The sequence below is a fragment of the Symphodus melops genome (assembly GCF_947650265.1).
Source record: "Symphodus melops genome assembly, chromosome: 2".
Lineage (NCBI taxonomy): Eukaryota > Metazoa > Chordata > Actinopteri > Labriformes > Labridae > Symphodus > Symphodus melops.
The window spans coordinates 26331765-26349644 of NC_136692.1; the positions used below are offsets into that span (position 1 = coordinate 26331765).

The window sequence follows — 17880 nt, forward strand, 5'->3', positions numbered from 1 at the left end:
GTGTGTGTGTGTGTGTGTGTGTGTGTCTACGTGTGTGCATGGTAGAGGATAAGCGAGAACAAAACAGGAAAGGACAGTAAATGAAAAAAAGCCTGACCAGGTGTCCTGTGTGTGAATAAGCCAGCACCAACAGCAGTAATGCCAGCGCGACTCCCAGCAGCTCCCAGACTGAGCACCGCAGCGCTCTGCCAAACACGGCCCACTCTCTGAGGAACCGCAGCTGGTGGGAGGCCTGGATGAACCAGAGAGGGAGAGAGAGAGGAATATAAAGGTGGAAGACAAAAAGTGAACTTTTGTTATCAACCTGAAAGTAATAATGACTTGACATAGATCAAATGAAATCACTTGTTATCAAGACAAATACAGTTTTAAAGTCTTCTTTTTAAACAGATGCACACTTGCAGGAGGGGTTGTCATAGTGTAAAGTGAAAAACACTGAAGCAGGAAGTCAGTCTTTGTTTCGGTTATGCTTAAATCATTGAGGACAGCTCCCTTGAAAAGTCCAAACCTGTCCTGTGAGCGACTTTTTAAAATGTATTATTTCAAATGTAAAAACAGAAGCTTCTGAAACTGCTGTTCACTTCTCACTGTTAGGTATACGCACATCACGTCGGTGTCGAGCTGTTCAAAAACAGCAGACTCCATAAACAGTTTTTATTCCATCCATCAGGTCATCATTTTTGAACGGGTCAGTCACCTGAAGAAGACCTGAGGTCGAAACGTCACGAGACCCCTGACTGACACTTTGTGATTGAGATGGAATACAGACGTCTGTATAAAAAATTCAGCATTTGTCTATTGTACAGCTCCACATCAGTTTTACTGAGTAGACTGATAATCACATCACGTGCTGCAACTGATATTCTTACTATTGACAAGTACCTCATACAACCCCACTTCAAAAATACAGACCTATCCCTTTTAAGGATTTAACATATTTGCAGTGAGGACGGTCAAGAGAGATGACACTTTGAGTTGTCCTTATTTATTGGAAGCCGTTCCTTCAGATGGTCTAATTAAACTCATCACATGCTCTGATACAATAAGTGTCGTCATGCACCTTGACTCGGTTTCATGCAACCTAAGTCGCACTTTGCAGAGAGAATGTTTACGATACGTTCACTTTATCAGTTGTCCTCAGTTCCTGGGCCCATCATGACAAGAGAAGGAATAACACCATTTATTTACACTGATTGACTGTATGGTCTGTGCAAAAGGGCAGAAAAATTCTTTCATCAATCAGCCAAAATGAGTTTCAAATCTCAGGCATTAGCTGTTAGACCTCAAAGAAAGAAAGATAAGTAACAATGACTTTGTTAATATAACCCCTCTCTGATTTGCAGAACCTGAAAACACGAGACCAAAGCTGGACTTCCTCTCTCACCTTGAGCACGAGGATGAACAACAGCAATGCCGACATGACGGTGTACATCTGACTCTGCCTGGCCAGAGGGTAGAAATCTGTGAAGGCGTCCCGTGTGTGCTTCAGGTACGATGCCCACTGCTGCGAGGCCATGGTGCAGCGGCTCAGGTGCAGCCCGCACACAGAAGCTGCCAGAGTCAGCTTGCAGATACCCAGGATTCTCCAGGCTGAGAACAAGTACACAAAGCCTTCTCTGAGGAAGCCCAAGATCCCCCGGACCAAGAAGTACAAGACCAGCGCCATGAGGACGGCCTGAAAAAAGAGGAAATGACAAGGTTTAGTCCCTTTTAATGTGGAGAAGGAATCAGCGGTAGGTTTGTGGAAAGTTTTCTTGCATGGACGTGATTCTTCACGTGGATTTTTCTGACCTGAAGAGGTGACCCTTGTGAGTCATGGATAACAATTAAAAAAAAAGGGTGTCATAAGCTGTTTAGTGAAATAAGGACAATTTCATCAACAGGCTAAGTATTCAATTCCATGAATCCATGCTCATGTTCGTGTTGAGCCTACGCTTAAGTTGGTTAAGATTGACAGTGGTGAGCTATGTGTTCATTTGCAGGCTGTGCATAATAAAAGTATGATAGACAACGACAGGGAAGTACAATTTAGTTTCAATTAGCGCCTATGCTAGCACAAATTTAATTTAATTTAATTAATTTATCTTGTGTCTGTCGTGAGCTGAAATGGAAATATGATTGAGGCTGAAGAAATGTTTGTCTGACACTTTCTAACCAATTAGAAGTTTCTGTTACCCAAACAGAAAGGAATTAGCAGGCTGTACCTGCTAACAGAATATAAGCAACCCTGCTCACATGAAACGTTTCTCAGCCATGTGTGTTCTGTTGCTGTTTTTTGACCTCGGCCGAATATATTAGAAGTTAATCTTCATCACTGAACATTTACAAAAGAAACGGCGCCCACCCAACAGACTTGTTTCTGTGTGTATTTGAAGCTGGCCAGCAGTAACTGATGGGTAAGGAAGCTGGCATTGTTTTCTGTGAATGAAGCTGCGAGTCAATAAGCAGCACAGCGTCTCTCTCCGCAAGTCTGTTGCTGAAACTTTCTCTCCTGCCTGACAGTATGTGTACAAAAAAAAGATGACCTTTTCAAAATATTTACCAATCTTTAAGTGAACTTCAAAATTCAGGTCATGTTATACAAAACAAACTAGACATAGGTAGGTCATTCCAGATGTGTTTGTTCACCACCTTATTTGCCTCTATGAAGGTTTATTCTCTGATGGTCCCACTGCCCAACAGAACTGTAGTATTGCTTAATATGTAAATTATGTAATCTAATTTCTTAACATGATATTTACAGGTACCATTAGACATCCTCATCTCGCATTACCTTCATTTGTGCTCTAAATGTTATTAAACATATATGTTGGGGTCGTGGCTGGGGGGTTATCAATGTGTGCCAATGGAGTTACCATGAGAAGGAGCTGCAGGTCCAGGCCTGTGAATGGCCACAGACTGATGACAAGGAGGTCAAGGCTGGACTGAGCGCGCTCCGAAACAGGAAACTCAAACAGGAAGGAGAAGACAGCCAGGAGGTTTGTATTGACGTTGTAGAGCGAGAACTCCACAAACAGAGCGCGAGTCCTGTGAAAAGACAAAAAATACCCAGGACTATGATTAGATCAGAGTCAAGTTATAACACAATCACATTGGTAACCTGTCATTAAGGGGGGGGGGGCGGAGGGGGGGGGATGCTCACCTGGGACACTGCCTTATGTAAAGCAAGAAGTTTATGGAACATAATTTGGAAACATATAACATAACTCAGCTTGTTTATTTTACACTACACTGACATTAAAAGAAAACTACTCTGATTAGGCAAATAGCCAATCATAGATTGACATCTCGGGTGGCCAATCACATTTCAAGGGGGGCTCATGCCACCCCTCTGGACATGCCCCTGCATTGAGCAAACAGCACCATTTCACATGATCTAGTAGTATCCCAGGGTACATTACAGCCTCCCGTTGTTTGTGCTCTGCTATTTTGATCCTATAGTTGTGATTTGTTTGACTGGCGTGAGAAAAGGCCCTTATGATATCGCAATAATAAAAATAAAACTGAATCCTGTCCAAATAGTTGTCGTCTTGAAGAAAGACCAGATGTCTCTTTTTATGTGTTTTATGTGACCAGGTCGAAAAACTAGTTTTATTAAACTGAGTGTTATATTTCACTGTAGAGATAAAAAAAAAAGCTCGTATAAAAAGAACAGTAAAGTCAGAGACCTCCACCAACCATTTTTAAATGGACATTCAGTCTCTCCCCTCTGCGATCTGATACTTTAGTGGTTTTAACAGGATCAAGTTTGTCTAAGGCGTCAGTGTCCTCAGAACAATGCTGGATAGTTAACATTCCTCCCACATTCTTTACTGGATTGTTTTCAATGTTATATTTTAATATTAATTGTTTTCATCTGCATGTTTTCAATGATTGCAAGCTGTGAGATGGATTGCACATTATTATTAAGCCTCAAGAATGCCTGGTGCAGTTTTATGCCTGTCGTTGTGAAATTGCATGCACACATTTGATTTGCAGTCCCTCACATCTGGCCCCTTCATTCACGCCAGTCAGCAAACTCCACTTTTAAAATATAAAACAACAACTTACATAACAGTTTTGATATATGATGAGATATAAATGATCTGGCAAGAACAACCTGTAGTCGAGCCAGTGAAGCTGCAGCAGCTGCTGTAAGGAGGAAGAGGCCTCCTCCAGGCTTCTGTTCAGCTGTTGAACCCCATCTCCAATGTTATACACACTGATTGGATCCAAACGCCATCCCCTAGAAAGACAAGTGAGAGGGGGCACAGTGGAGACCAGATGTTAAACAGATGCTGGAACTTACCTCGCCTTTCACTTTAAGCCCTTTTCAAGTCAATTGTGTCCTTACCATTTTGTATCGTTAGCTCCAAAAGCAGAAACGTTCTCAGCGCCTTGACTCCGAGATTGTTCCCATCCCATTTCCTGAACAGTCTCTCCTGCCCAGAAACCAGGTGCACCTAGAAAAGAGTTTCAACCAAATCAAAGTTCAGTTGGTTAAGTTTAGTAAGAGTTATGAAATGGTGATGATGAAGTCTGCTACAGAAGCTGTGATGATAAATGAAACTTATATTCAGCTCGATGGGTATAATACAGGAAAAACTACCAAACAGAAACAAAAAAAGAATTCTCTAAAAACAAACTTTTCTCCATGATTGCAAATCAATCAATGAGTAAGTGAGGTTTTCTGTCAGGTCAGAGGCGTCTCTGTTTATTGACCACATTTCAGTCTCACCCTGTGTGTCACGGATTTGACGGAGCCTCAGCGTGCCGAGCAAGACACTGCCCGTGTCTCTCAAGAGGGCAGTGTCATCCAGTAGCCGTGGCAACAGGGACCCATTCAGCCACAGGAGAACGTCAGCTCGGCTAGAGAGAACAAATAGCGGATTTAAAAAACAGTGCATATTGTGTGTTGTTTGCTGTCACAATGTTCAACAATATTTGCAGCAAAACTGTGCAAGAAAATCTGGATCTGTCGTGTTTAAAAAAGGAGTTCTGGACACTTTTGTTGTGATTCTGTTACATTCTGGTCAGGTCTGAATACAAGAAGAGAAAAAGAGGGGAGGGATCATTGGAGCAGCCTAGAAACACTGAATACACAGTGGTTTTAAAAAAGATACACAGTGATTGGAACAACACCATACAATATAAACGTTATCAATCTGGAAGGAAATTCTGGTACCAGGTTTCTGCAAAATTTCAACATTTAAAAGTAACACAATAGAACTTCAAATATAATATAATATAATATAAATACAAACATAAATCATTGTGTTTTTATAAACTATTTTGTAAATAAGGGTTACATGTCTAAGAAAACGAGCCTTAAATAGGACAGACAGAACAGAGAACAGTATTGGTATTATAGACTACTACTACTTATACCCAACTTATACTGTATATTATAAAATATTGCAAATGTTAGTAATGGTGCAAGGAATATTGCACATCGTAGTGAACATGTTAAAGCCCAACATGGACATGATGAGCAAAGATTGAAAATGTTTCCTGATGCAAAGGTCAGTCAAGTTTGTCGCTGAAACCCCCCTCGGCTAAAATGGTGAGTGAGTGTGTGAGTGTGTACCTGCTGATGTTGTGGTACTCAGGTGTATGAAGAGCTCGCTGCAGCTGAGTGCGCAGTCTCAGGCCATGTGTGTCTTTAGCCGAGTCAGAATAGTTGAGAAGCAGAACCACCAACAGGAAAAACATGTAAACCAGGAAATTCTGAAAATGACAGCCACACGTTCTGTTAACAAACAGTGAAATAAACAACAGGAGAGATGCAAGAAAAAGTCTGTCCTCTGTATCAAACCCTGGACATGCATCTCCGCCTGACTCACCTTCAGCATGGTGTGCAGCATGAGGACCTTGCGGGCCTGGTGTCGGGCCTGAGACAACGCAAAGCCCTGTGGAGGTCTGACCCGAGGCACCCGTTGGACCACTCTCTCCACCCGGGGGAACTCCACCAACACATCCTGGTCCTCCGGACGCAGGCGTTGCACACACACAGCATAATAAACGCCCTCACACAACACCTGTTGAACAGTGGAGAAACTGTCAAGTCTTGAAAGGTTGATTCTTAAAACAGATGAAATCTATCAACTGCAATTAAAGGAACATCACAACCGAGATAAAACAGCTGAATGGAAATCAGTAAATAAAAACCTGAGAGGATGGAGTGATGGCAGACTGCTGTTGACAAAGTGTAATGATGTCAGCTCATAAAACGTTTCACCCAATATAATGGTGCTAAAGACTGGGGACCCCCATTGTCCCTGAATGTGGTTTCAACATTTAACGTCGTGTACAGCCACACACACTCTTTAAAGCATATTCTTTACATAATTTATTATAAGACAAATGTACATAGAAGGACCTTGTGATCCCACTTGAAGTGTCTCTATCCGACCTCAGGTCTTTTACTGCAGGTCATCCCCCCCACTCTCTCCTCTCAACTTGTCTTATCTCTCTCAAGCTGTCCTATCTTAAATCTTTTCTTAGTCCATGTCCATGTCCAGCTCTACTATACGAAACTTATGAGAAACGCTTGGCTTCAATAGAAATACTGTGTTAACCAGATAGTCAGATGTTAAGTGCTAGACGGACGGTGAAATTGTAAACCAAAACAATGAGCTGAGAGATCCTGAAATACGTCTAGACTTTTAGGGCTTATATGGCAATAACTTCTGAGTTCATGACTAAACACCATATCTTTCAAATTACACATTGTTATTGCATCCATTATAAAAATGTTAAGAAATGCAGCTTAAAGAATAAAAAACCTTCATCAAAAGACACAGACGAAAAGAATACAGCTTTGAATGGTCAGCCAGCATCTTGAAGAATGTCTGTGTGTACCTTAATGGGCTCGAGCAGCAGGCAGGAGCACAGGAAGCTTGAGAAACAGGAGATGAGCCACATCATGGCCACATTCTGACTGAACCCGTGGCTGGCCCAAATGGAAACACTACTGGTCAGAGCGACCCCCACCCAGCTGCCCCAGAGGGCCGCACGACCACACCAGGGAGGGAAACGCCTGGGGCGACACACATCTGTCACAACTGGAGAGGGGAGAGAGGAGAGGAGGGGGCGTTAAGATACAGCGCTTTACAATGGAAAATAAAGAAAGTAAAATTAAACAGAGGAACGGATCAGACGTCAGCCAGAGAGACTTCTGAGATGATGCGTCTAATCCAGGAGAAATGAAAGGATGTTTTTATTTTAATGATCTTTCTGGTTTCATTTTATTGATGAAGGCTCTTTCAAACTTCAAAAAGGGAGTCAAGAGAAATAATTTCTGATTAATTTTTAAATAACATGACGCATAAATCAATAGATTTGATCAAAAAGAAAAGAAAATATCAGAAGAACTTTCGACCCAGTGATGTTAACATTCAGGCAGTGAAAAGAAAAAACTCTAGTTTCACATGAGCATAGACCATAAATGTCTAGACATGCAGTCGCCATTACTTGGCTCATTTTTATAAAAAAAAAAAAAAGCAACAGAATCACAGTCATTTATCATTTTTATTTTTTTCCTATAAATATTTTATTGACATTTCCAAACAGTACAACAGTTGGAAGACATGCACAATGAAATATTTTTTCTTTTTTAAGAGACACATTCAGACTTTGCTCTCTTCCTAAAGACAGTCAAATCCTCCAACAAAGTCAAAAGATTAGAGGGTAATGTGTTTTTTGCATTGGTAATGTGACGAAGAGAAAACACTCACTAAAACAGTGCAGATAACTTTTCACTGAGGAAAACAGCTTAAAAAGTCATTTAAAACCTATTTGCTGATCAATTAATTAACCAACTAACAAACCAACCAATCAATTAATCAACCAACCATTTAATCGTATCCTAACCCCTTTGTTTGTATAGCACACATTCATAACAAATGCTAACTTAAAAAAATAATCATTAATATTGATCCTCTCTTTTCTTTTGTTGTTCAATGAATAAAAAATAAAAACGTTCATGGTTACTACTTTATTATTGAAATATTACAAATGAATGAATTTGATTTAAAAATCGTAGGATTTTGAATAATGCAAAAATGATAAAGCTTGCACTCACTTTTACACAACTTCCTTAATAACACTTATTAGTTATATTTTGATTATTGAAGAGCCTCATCACTCACGTCACTCAGGCCTGTCTATCACAAGCTGAAATCATTTTTTCCTCCTCTTTGGTATAATGTGCTCTCCAAATATAATGCTTTTGATTAATCTCTAATTGTATCTCATAAACATGTGATCACTTGAGAGACACTCTAAAAATGTTTCTCAAATTGACTTGGTTATCTAAGTCGGGTATTTCCCTTCATGAATGGGTTCTATCTTTTCTCACTCGTCTCTATACTGGAGCACTCTTTAGGAGTAATTCTTGAGGTTTGACATAATGGAAACCCTGAGAGCAGCAGAGAACTGTGACAACACACACAAAGTCGCACACATACACGTAAACACATACACCCACCTGTGTTTGAGGTGAAAGCAGTTTTTGGTCTTCTCAGAGATCCTGGAGGAAGGAATTCATTCGGCTTCTGGAGGAGGATCACTTCAGTCTTGTCATCCAAAATGCTGGACCTGACACAAAAAGCAAACGGTCAAAGAAAATCACATCAAAGCAAATCCAATCAAACATTCCTCGTTAAGTAGAGGGTCCATCGCATTTCATGAAAGTTCACTCAGATAAAAGAACAGACTTACAGATCAGCCATTTCACTTTCATCTGCCTGAGGGAAGAAGTTCTGTCCGTCTGTGAGGATGTGTTTGATCAGATCTTCGTCTGTGAGAGAAAAGAAACAGTTTGCATTAAAGTGCTCTTTCAAACAGATCAAGAGCAGCTAAAAAAAACAACTGAAATCTAGACAGTACTAAATGAAGTAAACAAAAACAGATAGACTGGGTTTCACCAGCTATGCATATATTCATACAAAGCCGAGTTTGAGGTTACTCATTTAGCACTATTTAAAATGTTGCACCAGCTGAGATAGTTCCTACGTTACAACCTAAATCTTATACACCTCCTAAAAGGTGTGAAGGCTGTAAGATATGGTTGTCGTGTTTTATGGTCTGGAAAGGTGGGATTACTTGGAGGGATGAGGAGGAGTAGAGAGTTTTACGGGCTGTTTGGTGTCAGCAGTGCGTTCGTCTAATAGTTTAGACCTCTCAGGAAAGTTTGTTTTGTCTTTTTTTTTAGACAATATTTTGGTTAGTTTGGACGTCACACTCTCCTAGTTAAGATCACTTAACTTATGTCTCTGTGGTAACCAAACAATTACACTGCTTTAGTTAGAAGCTAACTGCTTTCAATGTTAAGTTGAGCGTTGACTTTGTTTACCTGAGGAGGTGAAATATTTGTTGCGTTCTCCAGTCCCCTCCTCGTCGTCAGGGTTAAAGGCCATGTCCACACCAAGGTGCCTACTCCCCTGACCCCGCTTAAGCCTGGGCATTCCTGCCCCATGCCCCGCCCCTCCCACCACAGAGCCGTCGCTCAACCACTCTGGCCAATCCCTGTCTTCCATTTCCTCCTCTGCCATAGCCCAGCTCTCCACACTGAAAAACAAAGCCGGAGTAAAAGAGAGTGTCTTCTCTGTGTCTCCTAGAAGAACAGATCGAGTTTCTCAGGAAACAATACTGATGTCGTAACACAACAAAAGACTCTGAGGCAATTATGGCTTTTGAATTTATCGTTGTGTTGTGACAAGAGAGAAATCACAGAGACGCCAGAAAATAAAATCTTTAAATCTTCAGAGCCTCCAAATCCAAAATCATTTCCATCTTAATCTTTTTTATGCTTCTTGTTCCTTTATATTTTCTCATCCTCAATAAGTCAGACTGCAGGCTGTAACAGATCCCTTGGTAATAAATTCCAAACAAATAAAGTCCTGCATTATTCAAAAGCAGTGTCATGGCAACAGAGTAACTCACCTTTTCGTTGATGGAGTGGGAAAATCCAGATTGGTTTCCTCTGAGTTGGTCTGAGAAGTGGAGAGAGAAAGACGAGGAGAAAAGGACAATAATGATTGAAAAAGGAAAAGCTGGCTTGTCTGCAGGGTTTGACTTTTTTTCTAAAACAATCACCTGGATACAAAAACTATTCATTTGTGGAACCATGACATGAGCCTTAACTGCATCAGCTATGATTACATTTGACATGCCAGTCAGTTCCCATCAGACTCTACCTCGCCATTAAAGAAGAGGAAGGAACTTCCATTCATAGAGTTTTCCAGGAAGTCATCGATCTCCACAGACTCCTGATCTGATTGTGGCTGCACCTGCTCCACAGATACACACTGAAATATTCACACACACACACACACACACACACACACACACACACACACACACACACACACACACACACACACACACACACACACACACACACACACACACACACACACACACACACATCCAGACGCACAAAAACTTTTCAGCTTCATGTTTGACCTGTGAGAGAAACATTGTGTTTAAGTAAGGGGAAGAGTTTGTGTTTACCTTACTGCGGCTCATTCTAAAGACTGTGAAGACGAGCAGGTAGAGAGGATACACTATCAGACAGGTCACCACGCCTGCTGCCACCGTCTCGCCGCTCAGCGAAGCTAGCCTTGACACGGCCTGAGAGCTGCAGCATTCACATTTGGGGAGAAATTAGAGGTCGTTGTGATGAAGACAGAAACAGATCTAAGAAGCTACATTCAGGCTCAGGCGAGGATTCTTCATTCTGTAAACGCTTTAACGTAGTTGCACCTGCAATAATCAAGATTCAGATAATGATATAAAACAGAGATGTGAAATCTTAGGCTGGAAGCCGTCCATACATGCATCAATCGTCAGGTGCTCTGTGACTTTGGGGCTCCAGTTAGATTATCAGGCTCCAGTTTTTTTTTTTTTAAGCTATTTATTAGGGTGTGAATGTTGTGTGTGTTGTTTCTTATGTTTCTGTACTGGCACTTTCCCTACAACGAAGTTTCTAACGGATAAATAAAGTTTATTTGATTTGATTGATGTGAGACTGTAATGGGTCCTTTTCATAAACATAAAATATATTTTTTCAAGTATCGACCTTCTGCTCGTGACCAATCTGGCTAGAGTCCTGAGACCCACCTTCATTAATGTGCATGAATTTGAGAGTCTTTAAAATCAAACCAGCACTTCAAAATGTATATGTTCTTAACCACATAATACGGTTTTCTTTAAATGCATGTTTAAGGCCTTATGAAGGAGAGAAGCTGTAAAAGAGTGGAGCTGCCAGTCTGGTTCATGTTGCTATGTATCCTCGCATGCTTTGCGTAAAGAAAGGGCCACTTTCAATACACAAGGGGGGCGAATTTTCAGGGCATGCGCACAGCGGGCGATGTTGACAGGGCATGTTTATTTTCCACTGCATCAGATATAAAATACATTCAAGGTGTGTGTCATACACCGGATTTTACAGCAGCTTTGGCTATAAAGGTTGTGGCAATGTGTCCCTTTCCAATACAAATAAAAGAAAGGGATCCTGTACCTGTATCTCTTGTCCACAACAATGCTGTACCACAGCGTGTTGGCAAATACAAAGAGCTGCAGCAACACTGTACAGCAGGTGGCTCTCTGCAGGCGGGTGAAGGGGCTGCGGGGTGGTCTCTCCCACAGAGACAGCCACATATGACTCTCACACAGCGCCCTCTGCAGCTCACAGCGAAGGAGGCGGGGCGTATTAAGAAGCGAAGCCTCCTCTGAGGGACACAGAGAGCAACATAAAAATAAACAAACGGGTGTAAACCATCAGTGTGTTCCTATTACATATCATTTGGTTGAAGTTCTTTACCTGAAGCCTCCACCTCAATGTCCACCCGTCCGTCAGTTTTCTCATTATCCACTGACAGCCACTCTTCAACCAGGAAGTAGTAGGTGCTTCCTGTCTGCAAGTCTTTGATCAAAACATACTGCAGCATCCACGCAGGGGACAGACCTGATGAAGTAAAGGCACGCCGTTACCAAGAACTTTGTTCAAATATCAGCCAGTTAAACTCTTTGCGATTACAGATTTTGCACGCGTTTGTAAAGTACCCTTGTTGTCGTGCCAGATTCGTATTTTCCAGACACTGCCCAGGTTAGTATCTGTGGCAATATGAAAGATGTCGAGAGCGTTGCGTGCGAAAGCTCCTCTGCTGTCGAGGTGTCGGTGTCCACTGCGGCTCTCACGTCCGTACAGACTGATTCCCACATGAGCTGTGGTGTCTGAAGGGACAGAGAGAGAGAGGCATTATTTTCTCCTTTTAAAAACATCTGGAACAAAAAAAAGCCAAACATCTGTATTTAATAGTTCTTGAGGAGCAGCAGTTCTTACTCACTCACTAACTAACTGTCCTAACACTCACCAGCCCCTCGGCTCCAGCCGGTCTTCACCTGGATCTCATACTTAAAAAGTCCTTCTCCCCCACAGAGTGGAACCACGGCAGCCCGCCTTAGATCCAGCTGATCCAACTTGTGCAAGATGGCTGCTGCCACCACGTAACTCAGTAAGCCTAACACGCACACCAACAGGACGACCAGGCTTGGTGCACCATGGCGTTCCTGATGGAAAGAGACAAGAGGGTTCAGCGTGTTTGTGTTTGAGAATGGACATTCAAAGGGTTTTTAAGACACTGACCGGCACTTCAAAGCTGACAGCGTTAGGTGGGACGAAGATGCCTGCACCAAATGGTGTGAGGTGTTTGGTGCGACAAACAGCTCTGCTGGCATTGGTTTCTGCGAGAGGCACCATGCCGTCCGTCCGCCACTGCTTCTCACTCTCACTGAAGTACTGACACAGAGAAGCATAGACGGCGACCTCCAGGTGAACACCTACAGGGTGAGAGCCGGGGCTGCAGGTCGTGCTCACGTTAATGAAGTAGTCCAGAGTGGTGTCGTACGACCTGTGTGAGGCAGAAAAGAGCCTCGGTCACTTCTACAATCAGAAGTGTAGGATTATACATGCTGAAGGCACAGCCAAGGTTATAGTCCTCCAAGCAAGCGGTCAAAGTCCAACCTGCAGCTTTATTCTGACATGTATATATAATATATTTCCCACTCTCTCCTCCAATTTTCCACTCCATCGACTGTCCTGTCCAAATAAAGGCAGCCCCCCTCCCCAACACACATAAAGAGGTTTGATTCACATTATAACACAGCGGTGGATAAACAAGGGCTCTTACTCAGGCGACAGGAAGAAGGTGTATTTCCTGTGGTCCAGATCCTGCCCCCTGGTCATACTGAGGGAGATCTGTTTTCTGTCTGTGCAGTTGAATTCGTTGGGTCTGTCATGTGAATGAAGGTAGGCTGTGATGTAAGGCTCCTCTTTTGCTTTTTCCCTCTCACTGACACCTGGGGAAAGAAAGGAGAAAATAATGAGAAGCCTAAAACAGTACAAACACAAGTCAGTTTCATAAGGAGACAAACAGAGAAGTGAAGTTTATATCAAAAGAAAAAAAAATTAACCCTCTAGATTTGTAAAATAAATACTATGATAAAATACTTTCTTTGTTCAAAATATTCCCGCAGGGAGCCTCTGTTCACTTGTTTCTGGTGAGTCTCATTTGAGTTAACATGAGTTTAAAACAGAGGCTTCACTCTGGTTAAGTTGAGCTGTGCGAGCACAGGTCGGGGTTTAACGTTCGCCTTGATTGTTAAATGCACTAATGTAAGCTTTGTCAGGTTTGTTCGGAGGTCAGTTAAGACGCGTTCCAGGAAGTCTGTAAATCTTAACGCTGATTGGATGTAGCTCATGTTTATATTTCTGATTCAGAACAGACTGTTAGCCGAATAAATCTGTTTATAGAAATAAAGATACTTCAGATTAAAACACATAGGAGGCTGGAAGTTATTATCATGGATTGATGATTGATTCGTTCAGAACTTTTAACTATTCAAAGCTCTTTTACGCCGCAAGTCACACCTACTCATTCACACACTTAAGGCAGAGGCTGCTATGTGAAGTGTCCACCATGTTTAACCCATCCCACTTAATCAGAATCAGAAAGCAATAAGTACGAGGTAGGACTGGAATTATAATCTATGTACATGTGCAAATAAATGAAAGATTAAAGTATAAAGAATATTTAAAGTTTCTATTATAACTTAAGCGACACATTAAACATGGAGGTGCAGGAGCTGGGGATCGAACCCCTGACTTTCGTGTTCAATGCTACTCGTACTTCAATTGTATTACAAACAGAAACCAGAAAACGTGATACTCGAGGCTGGTCCCATGTGTGCAGATTGAACCTTTTTTTAAGTACAATCTCTCGTTCGATGAATCCCTCCACAGTGCTGTCCTGCATGTTAGGACGTGATCAAAATGGCTTCAGACATTTTCATCACAAATCGTAGTCTTTCATCTCAATATGCATCACATGTGTTAGACATGAGGGCTCACCATGTAGAGAGGTGAAGTTAAGCAGCACAAACAGCCCCGCCTGCCGGTTGGTGTTTCCCGCACTGATCTTCACGATCACATAGTCACAGTGGCTGATGTTCACGGCTCCAGCTGTGGGGACCCCTCCAGTACTAGCACCCTCAGGACCTGCCTCTCCTGCACTACCCCCATTGTTAATCGCAACGGTGATTGCTTGACTATCATCCAGTCCGGAGATGAGAATCTGGGTGCCGTTTTCAGTGCGGAACTCCATGGAGGCCACATCTGTGGAGACGGTGTAGTTTGCCACGTAGTTAAAGGGGAAAGGGTTGGACTCCACCTGATGAGACAAAGAAGACGGAGTAAATGAAGAGAACGGCATGTGAGCGTCAAATGGAGAAAGGCTGAAAGACTTTAAACACAACACTTTAGTCAGGCACTTTGTGTGAGTGTTTGCTGTTCAAGATTTTGGCGCAGTCTTTAACAGATATCTAAAAAGACACTTGAGGTGGAGATGTTTTCCCTCTCACTAAGAGCTTGACATCATGTTGGATTCTTCCCTGTGTTACCTGAAACAGTAGCTGCATGATGCTGTTTCCTGCTGCAGCTTTGCCAAGACTGCTGTTGAAAGCTCGGGGGATGGAGAACCGCTGGCACTCTGGAAAAACAGGAGGAGATTAAAAATCGTTTATAAGCTAAGATTTTTACAGTCCTCTTAATATTGTTGAACTTTTTACACATTTCAAGGTTAAGAAATGTACCACGTGAATCCTATTTTTTATCAGCTCATAAGGCACTAATTAGAATAGCCCACCTGGACTGTTGTTGCCATGGTAGCAGAGCAGGCTCTGAGGGTCTGCCAGTTTCCCTGTGGCAGCAATCTCAGCTCCCTTCAGCACTAGCGGCTCCTCGTTGAGCACACGAGCGTGCATGAGGATCAACATGAGGTCAGAGGACAGGCTGTAGGCCTTGGCCGCCACTCTTAAGGGGTGTGGTTCCAGCGAGGAAGGGGAGGGGTCTAACAGGGTGCCTCCTTGATCCTCGCTGATTGTAGCAATAGGAGAGGTGAAGTGGGTTGAGGGGGAGTCCAAAAAAGAGGGCTGGAGGGAGGCCTGTGATGCTGACTGGCTGACCTGGTGGATCAGATCACCTAGAGGTGGAGAGGTTCACAAGATTATGAAGGCAGGGTAGGTAATTTTCTCCAGATACAATGTTTTTTTTTCAGATTTTGGTTGAAATTGTCTTTAGGTCCTGACAGTAATGATTAAGTGATTTGCTCTGAAAATAAAAATAAAAATCTGTGATCTGTAGCAGCTGTAAACACGTAAAAACAGCCTCTCTACCCTTTGCATGCACAAGCCAAAGCAGGAGCTAAAATCTGCTTCTGGACCAATGGCACGAGTCCATGTCAGTGAGGGGCGTGGCTTTTGAGGGAGCACAGAGGGGAGGTGGTGAGTGAATACAGAGAGGATGCTCCATTCAAAATGATGCTAGTTTTCGAAAATGACCAACCCTGCCTTTAATAGAGACTGAAGAAAAAAGACAAAAACATTACAGCTGATTCTTTTGTTGCAGTTATTTTTCTTACTAAATATGGAACTAAGCCAAGATGATATTTTAAGATTTTGAACGTGTTTAGTTTTGGGACACCATCCTGCCTACGCTGTTTAAAGCTTGTTGAGGTAATATGGTGAGTGAGCCAATCCCTGATGGATCTAGTAATTGGAGGATCTATTAAAGAATACAAATGATTCATTTAACAATCAGCATAAACACACTTGTAAGATAAGCAGCAGTCGATCACTGCAGATTTAATTTTAGCTGCCATGTCCTTTTTGTCTTTCGTTGTGCGTCAGCACACCTGAAACAAACCTGCAGTTTCTCCCATTTATCACAGCTTTTGTTTTCTCTCATGGCTGTAACATCCATATGTGAAACGCTACTTTCCACTTAGTTCAAATCACCCATCACAACAACATCAACAACTGATGACTGATACATTTTCTAAACAGATTCTTTTAAGACACATTTTCTCACTTCTTCATAACTCAGGATGTTGCTTATGATATGCATCTGGGTATGGTGAAAGAAAGTTATTTTTTTCTGTGAGGCTTTTTCTGACTTTGTTTTGGAGATAGGACAAGGGATAGAGTCAGAAATCAGGGAGAGAGAGCGGGAAAGGAGCCACAGGCCAGATCGGAACCCATGCCGCCCACATGTAGGAGAACAGCCTCAGCACACTGGGCGTACGCACCAACCACTCAGCTACCGGCTCCCGGAAAGTAAGTTAATTGGAAGAAGTTGAGTGCAGGCTAAAGAGGAAGATAGCAGGGTAATGCTGGAAAGAGGTGAGGCCCGATAAGAGGCTACACTGACACCAAACATCTATCATTGCACAGTGTGTGATATCCTACGTATCATATCGTCTTCTCTTTACATACCATACCAGTACATATCTTATCAAATCTTTCTGTACCATATTGTACAGTTTGATTGATTGGTTGGTTTTATTTTATGATTGTGTCGTGCATAAACAACATACCCAGCCCACAACATCCTGACGAAGGCTTTAGAGACTTAGTGGCCAATTTATAAAGATTGAAATTAAACAACTGTTCCATCCTGTCCTCATCATCAGTACCATTATGGCGTCATATCGTATCGTACTGTATCATATTATGAGTGATCCTCTGTTTCCCACCCCTACTGTTTGGATGATATCAGTCACAGCCTTTTAGAGCGACAGAAAGCATGCATTCTTACCCATGATGTTGAGGATGTTGTCAGCTATCTCAGTAGGAGTGACAGTGCCTTGCTTGGTGTCAGTTTGCAGTATCTCCAGCATGGACTCCAACTTGCTCAGTGTGCTGTTCTGACATTCCTCACAGATAAACTCCCGACTCACCGCCTGAAAAATCACACACAAACACACACAGGCGACCGGTCAGTGTTTTGCTTTCCTGAAAGTTCCTTTTTCCTTTGTATTCTTTTTATGGCTCTGCCTTTCCAAGCTGGCTCCCGCTCTCTTTCTGCTCACCGTGCACTGTGCTAAAGCAGCAGACGTTTGTTGGATGTCACTGACAGTGGTCAGGTCCAGAGCGGTTAGCGCTCTGGTGATGTTGCTTCGGACCCTGACCCGGGCACTACGCTCATCTCGTGACACACGCACAGACTTCCTGGTCTGCTCATACTGGAAGAACAGAAATATAATTTAAAGTGTGCTTCTTATACTGTAACTTGAGAAATGATTGGAATAATAAACGTACTAATCTCTGATGCTTGGTTGGCCCCGCCTACCTCGTTTAGAACTGTAATAAAAGCCAGTGATAACTCTCGGACCCTCTGGGAGTCTCCCTGCTCCAGCAGCTTTTTGAGTGTTGTGTCTGTTAGCTCCGACAGCCAATGAGGAAGGCTCCTATATTCAGGGGGTGGATCTGGTAGCATGACCTCAATGGACCTGCAAACAAACAGAAAACAAAAAAAACACTGAACCTGGATCTCAAAAC

The 17880-nt window shown here is 42.4% G+C and overlaps 2 protein-coding genes across 3 annotated transcripts in view; one reads left to right on the plus strand and one right to left on the minus strand.

The window, feature by feature from the left end:
• Positions 1-17880, plus strand: part of tsc2 (TSC complex subunit 2) — a 137896-nt gene that overhangs the window by 32516 nt on the left and 87500 nt on the right. The window lies entirely within an intron of this gene.
• The window catches only part of pkd1a (polycystic kidney disease 1a), a 64738-nt gene that overhangs the window by 5390 nt on the left and 41468 nt on the right, over positions 1-17880 (minus strand). The window contains exons 28-54 of the mRNA XM_079336840.1: positions 17672-17831; positions 17412-17564; positions 17138-17282; positions 15189-15524; positions 14944-15032; positions 14396-14714; positions 13176-13344; positions 12632-12896; positions 12360-12555; positions 12049-12219; positions 11807-11950; positions 11504-11714; positions 10495-10621; positions 10179-10289; positions 9925-9974; positions 9335-9549; positions 8701-8779; positions 8468-8577; positions 6841-7043; positions 5823-6017; positions 5567-5706; positions 4718-4848; positions 4334-4442; positions 4100-4225; positions 2856-3027; positions 1385-1675; positions 98-232 (exon numbers count right to left, since the gene is read on the minus strand). Of these exons, the coding sequence (XP_079192966.1) occupies positions 98-232; positions 1385-1675; positions 2856-3027; positions 4100-4225; positions 4334-4442; positions 4718-4848; positions 5567-5706; positions 5823-6017; positions 6841-7043; positions 8468-8577; positions 8701-8779; positions 9335-9549; positions 9925-9974; positions 10179-10289; positions 10495-10621; positions 11504-11714; positions 11807-11950; positions 12049-12219; positions 12360-12555; positions 12632-12896; positions 13176-13344; positions 14396-14714; positions 14944-15032; positions 15189-15524; positions 17138-17282; positions 17412-17564; positions 17672-17831 (4552 nt within the window). The remainder of the gene's footprint in view (positions 1-97; positions 233-1384; positions 1676-2855; positions 3028-4099; positions 4226-4333; positions 4443-4717; positions 4849-5566; positions 5707-5822; positions 6018-6840; positions 7044-8467; positions 8578-8700; positions 8780-9334; positions 9550-9924; positions 9975-10178; positions 10290-10494; positions 10622-11503; positions 11715-11806; positions 11951-12048; positions 12220-12359; positions 12556-12631; positions 12897-13175; positions 13345-14395; positions 14715-14943; positions 15033-15188; positions 15525-17137; positions 17283-17411; positions 17565-17671; positions 17832-17880) is intronic.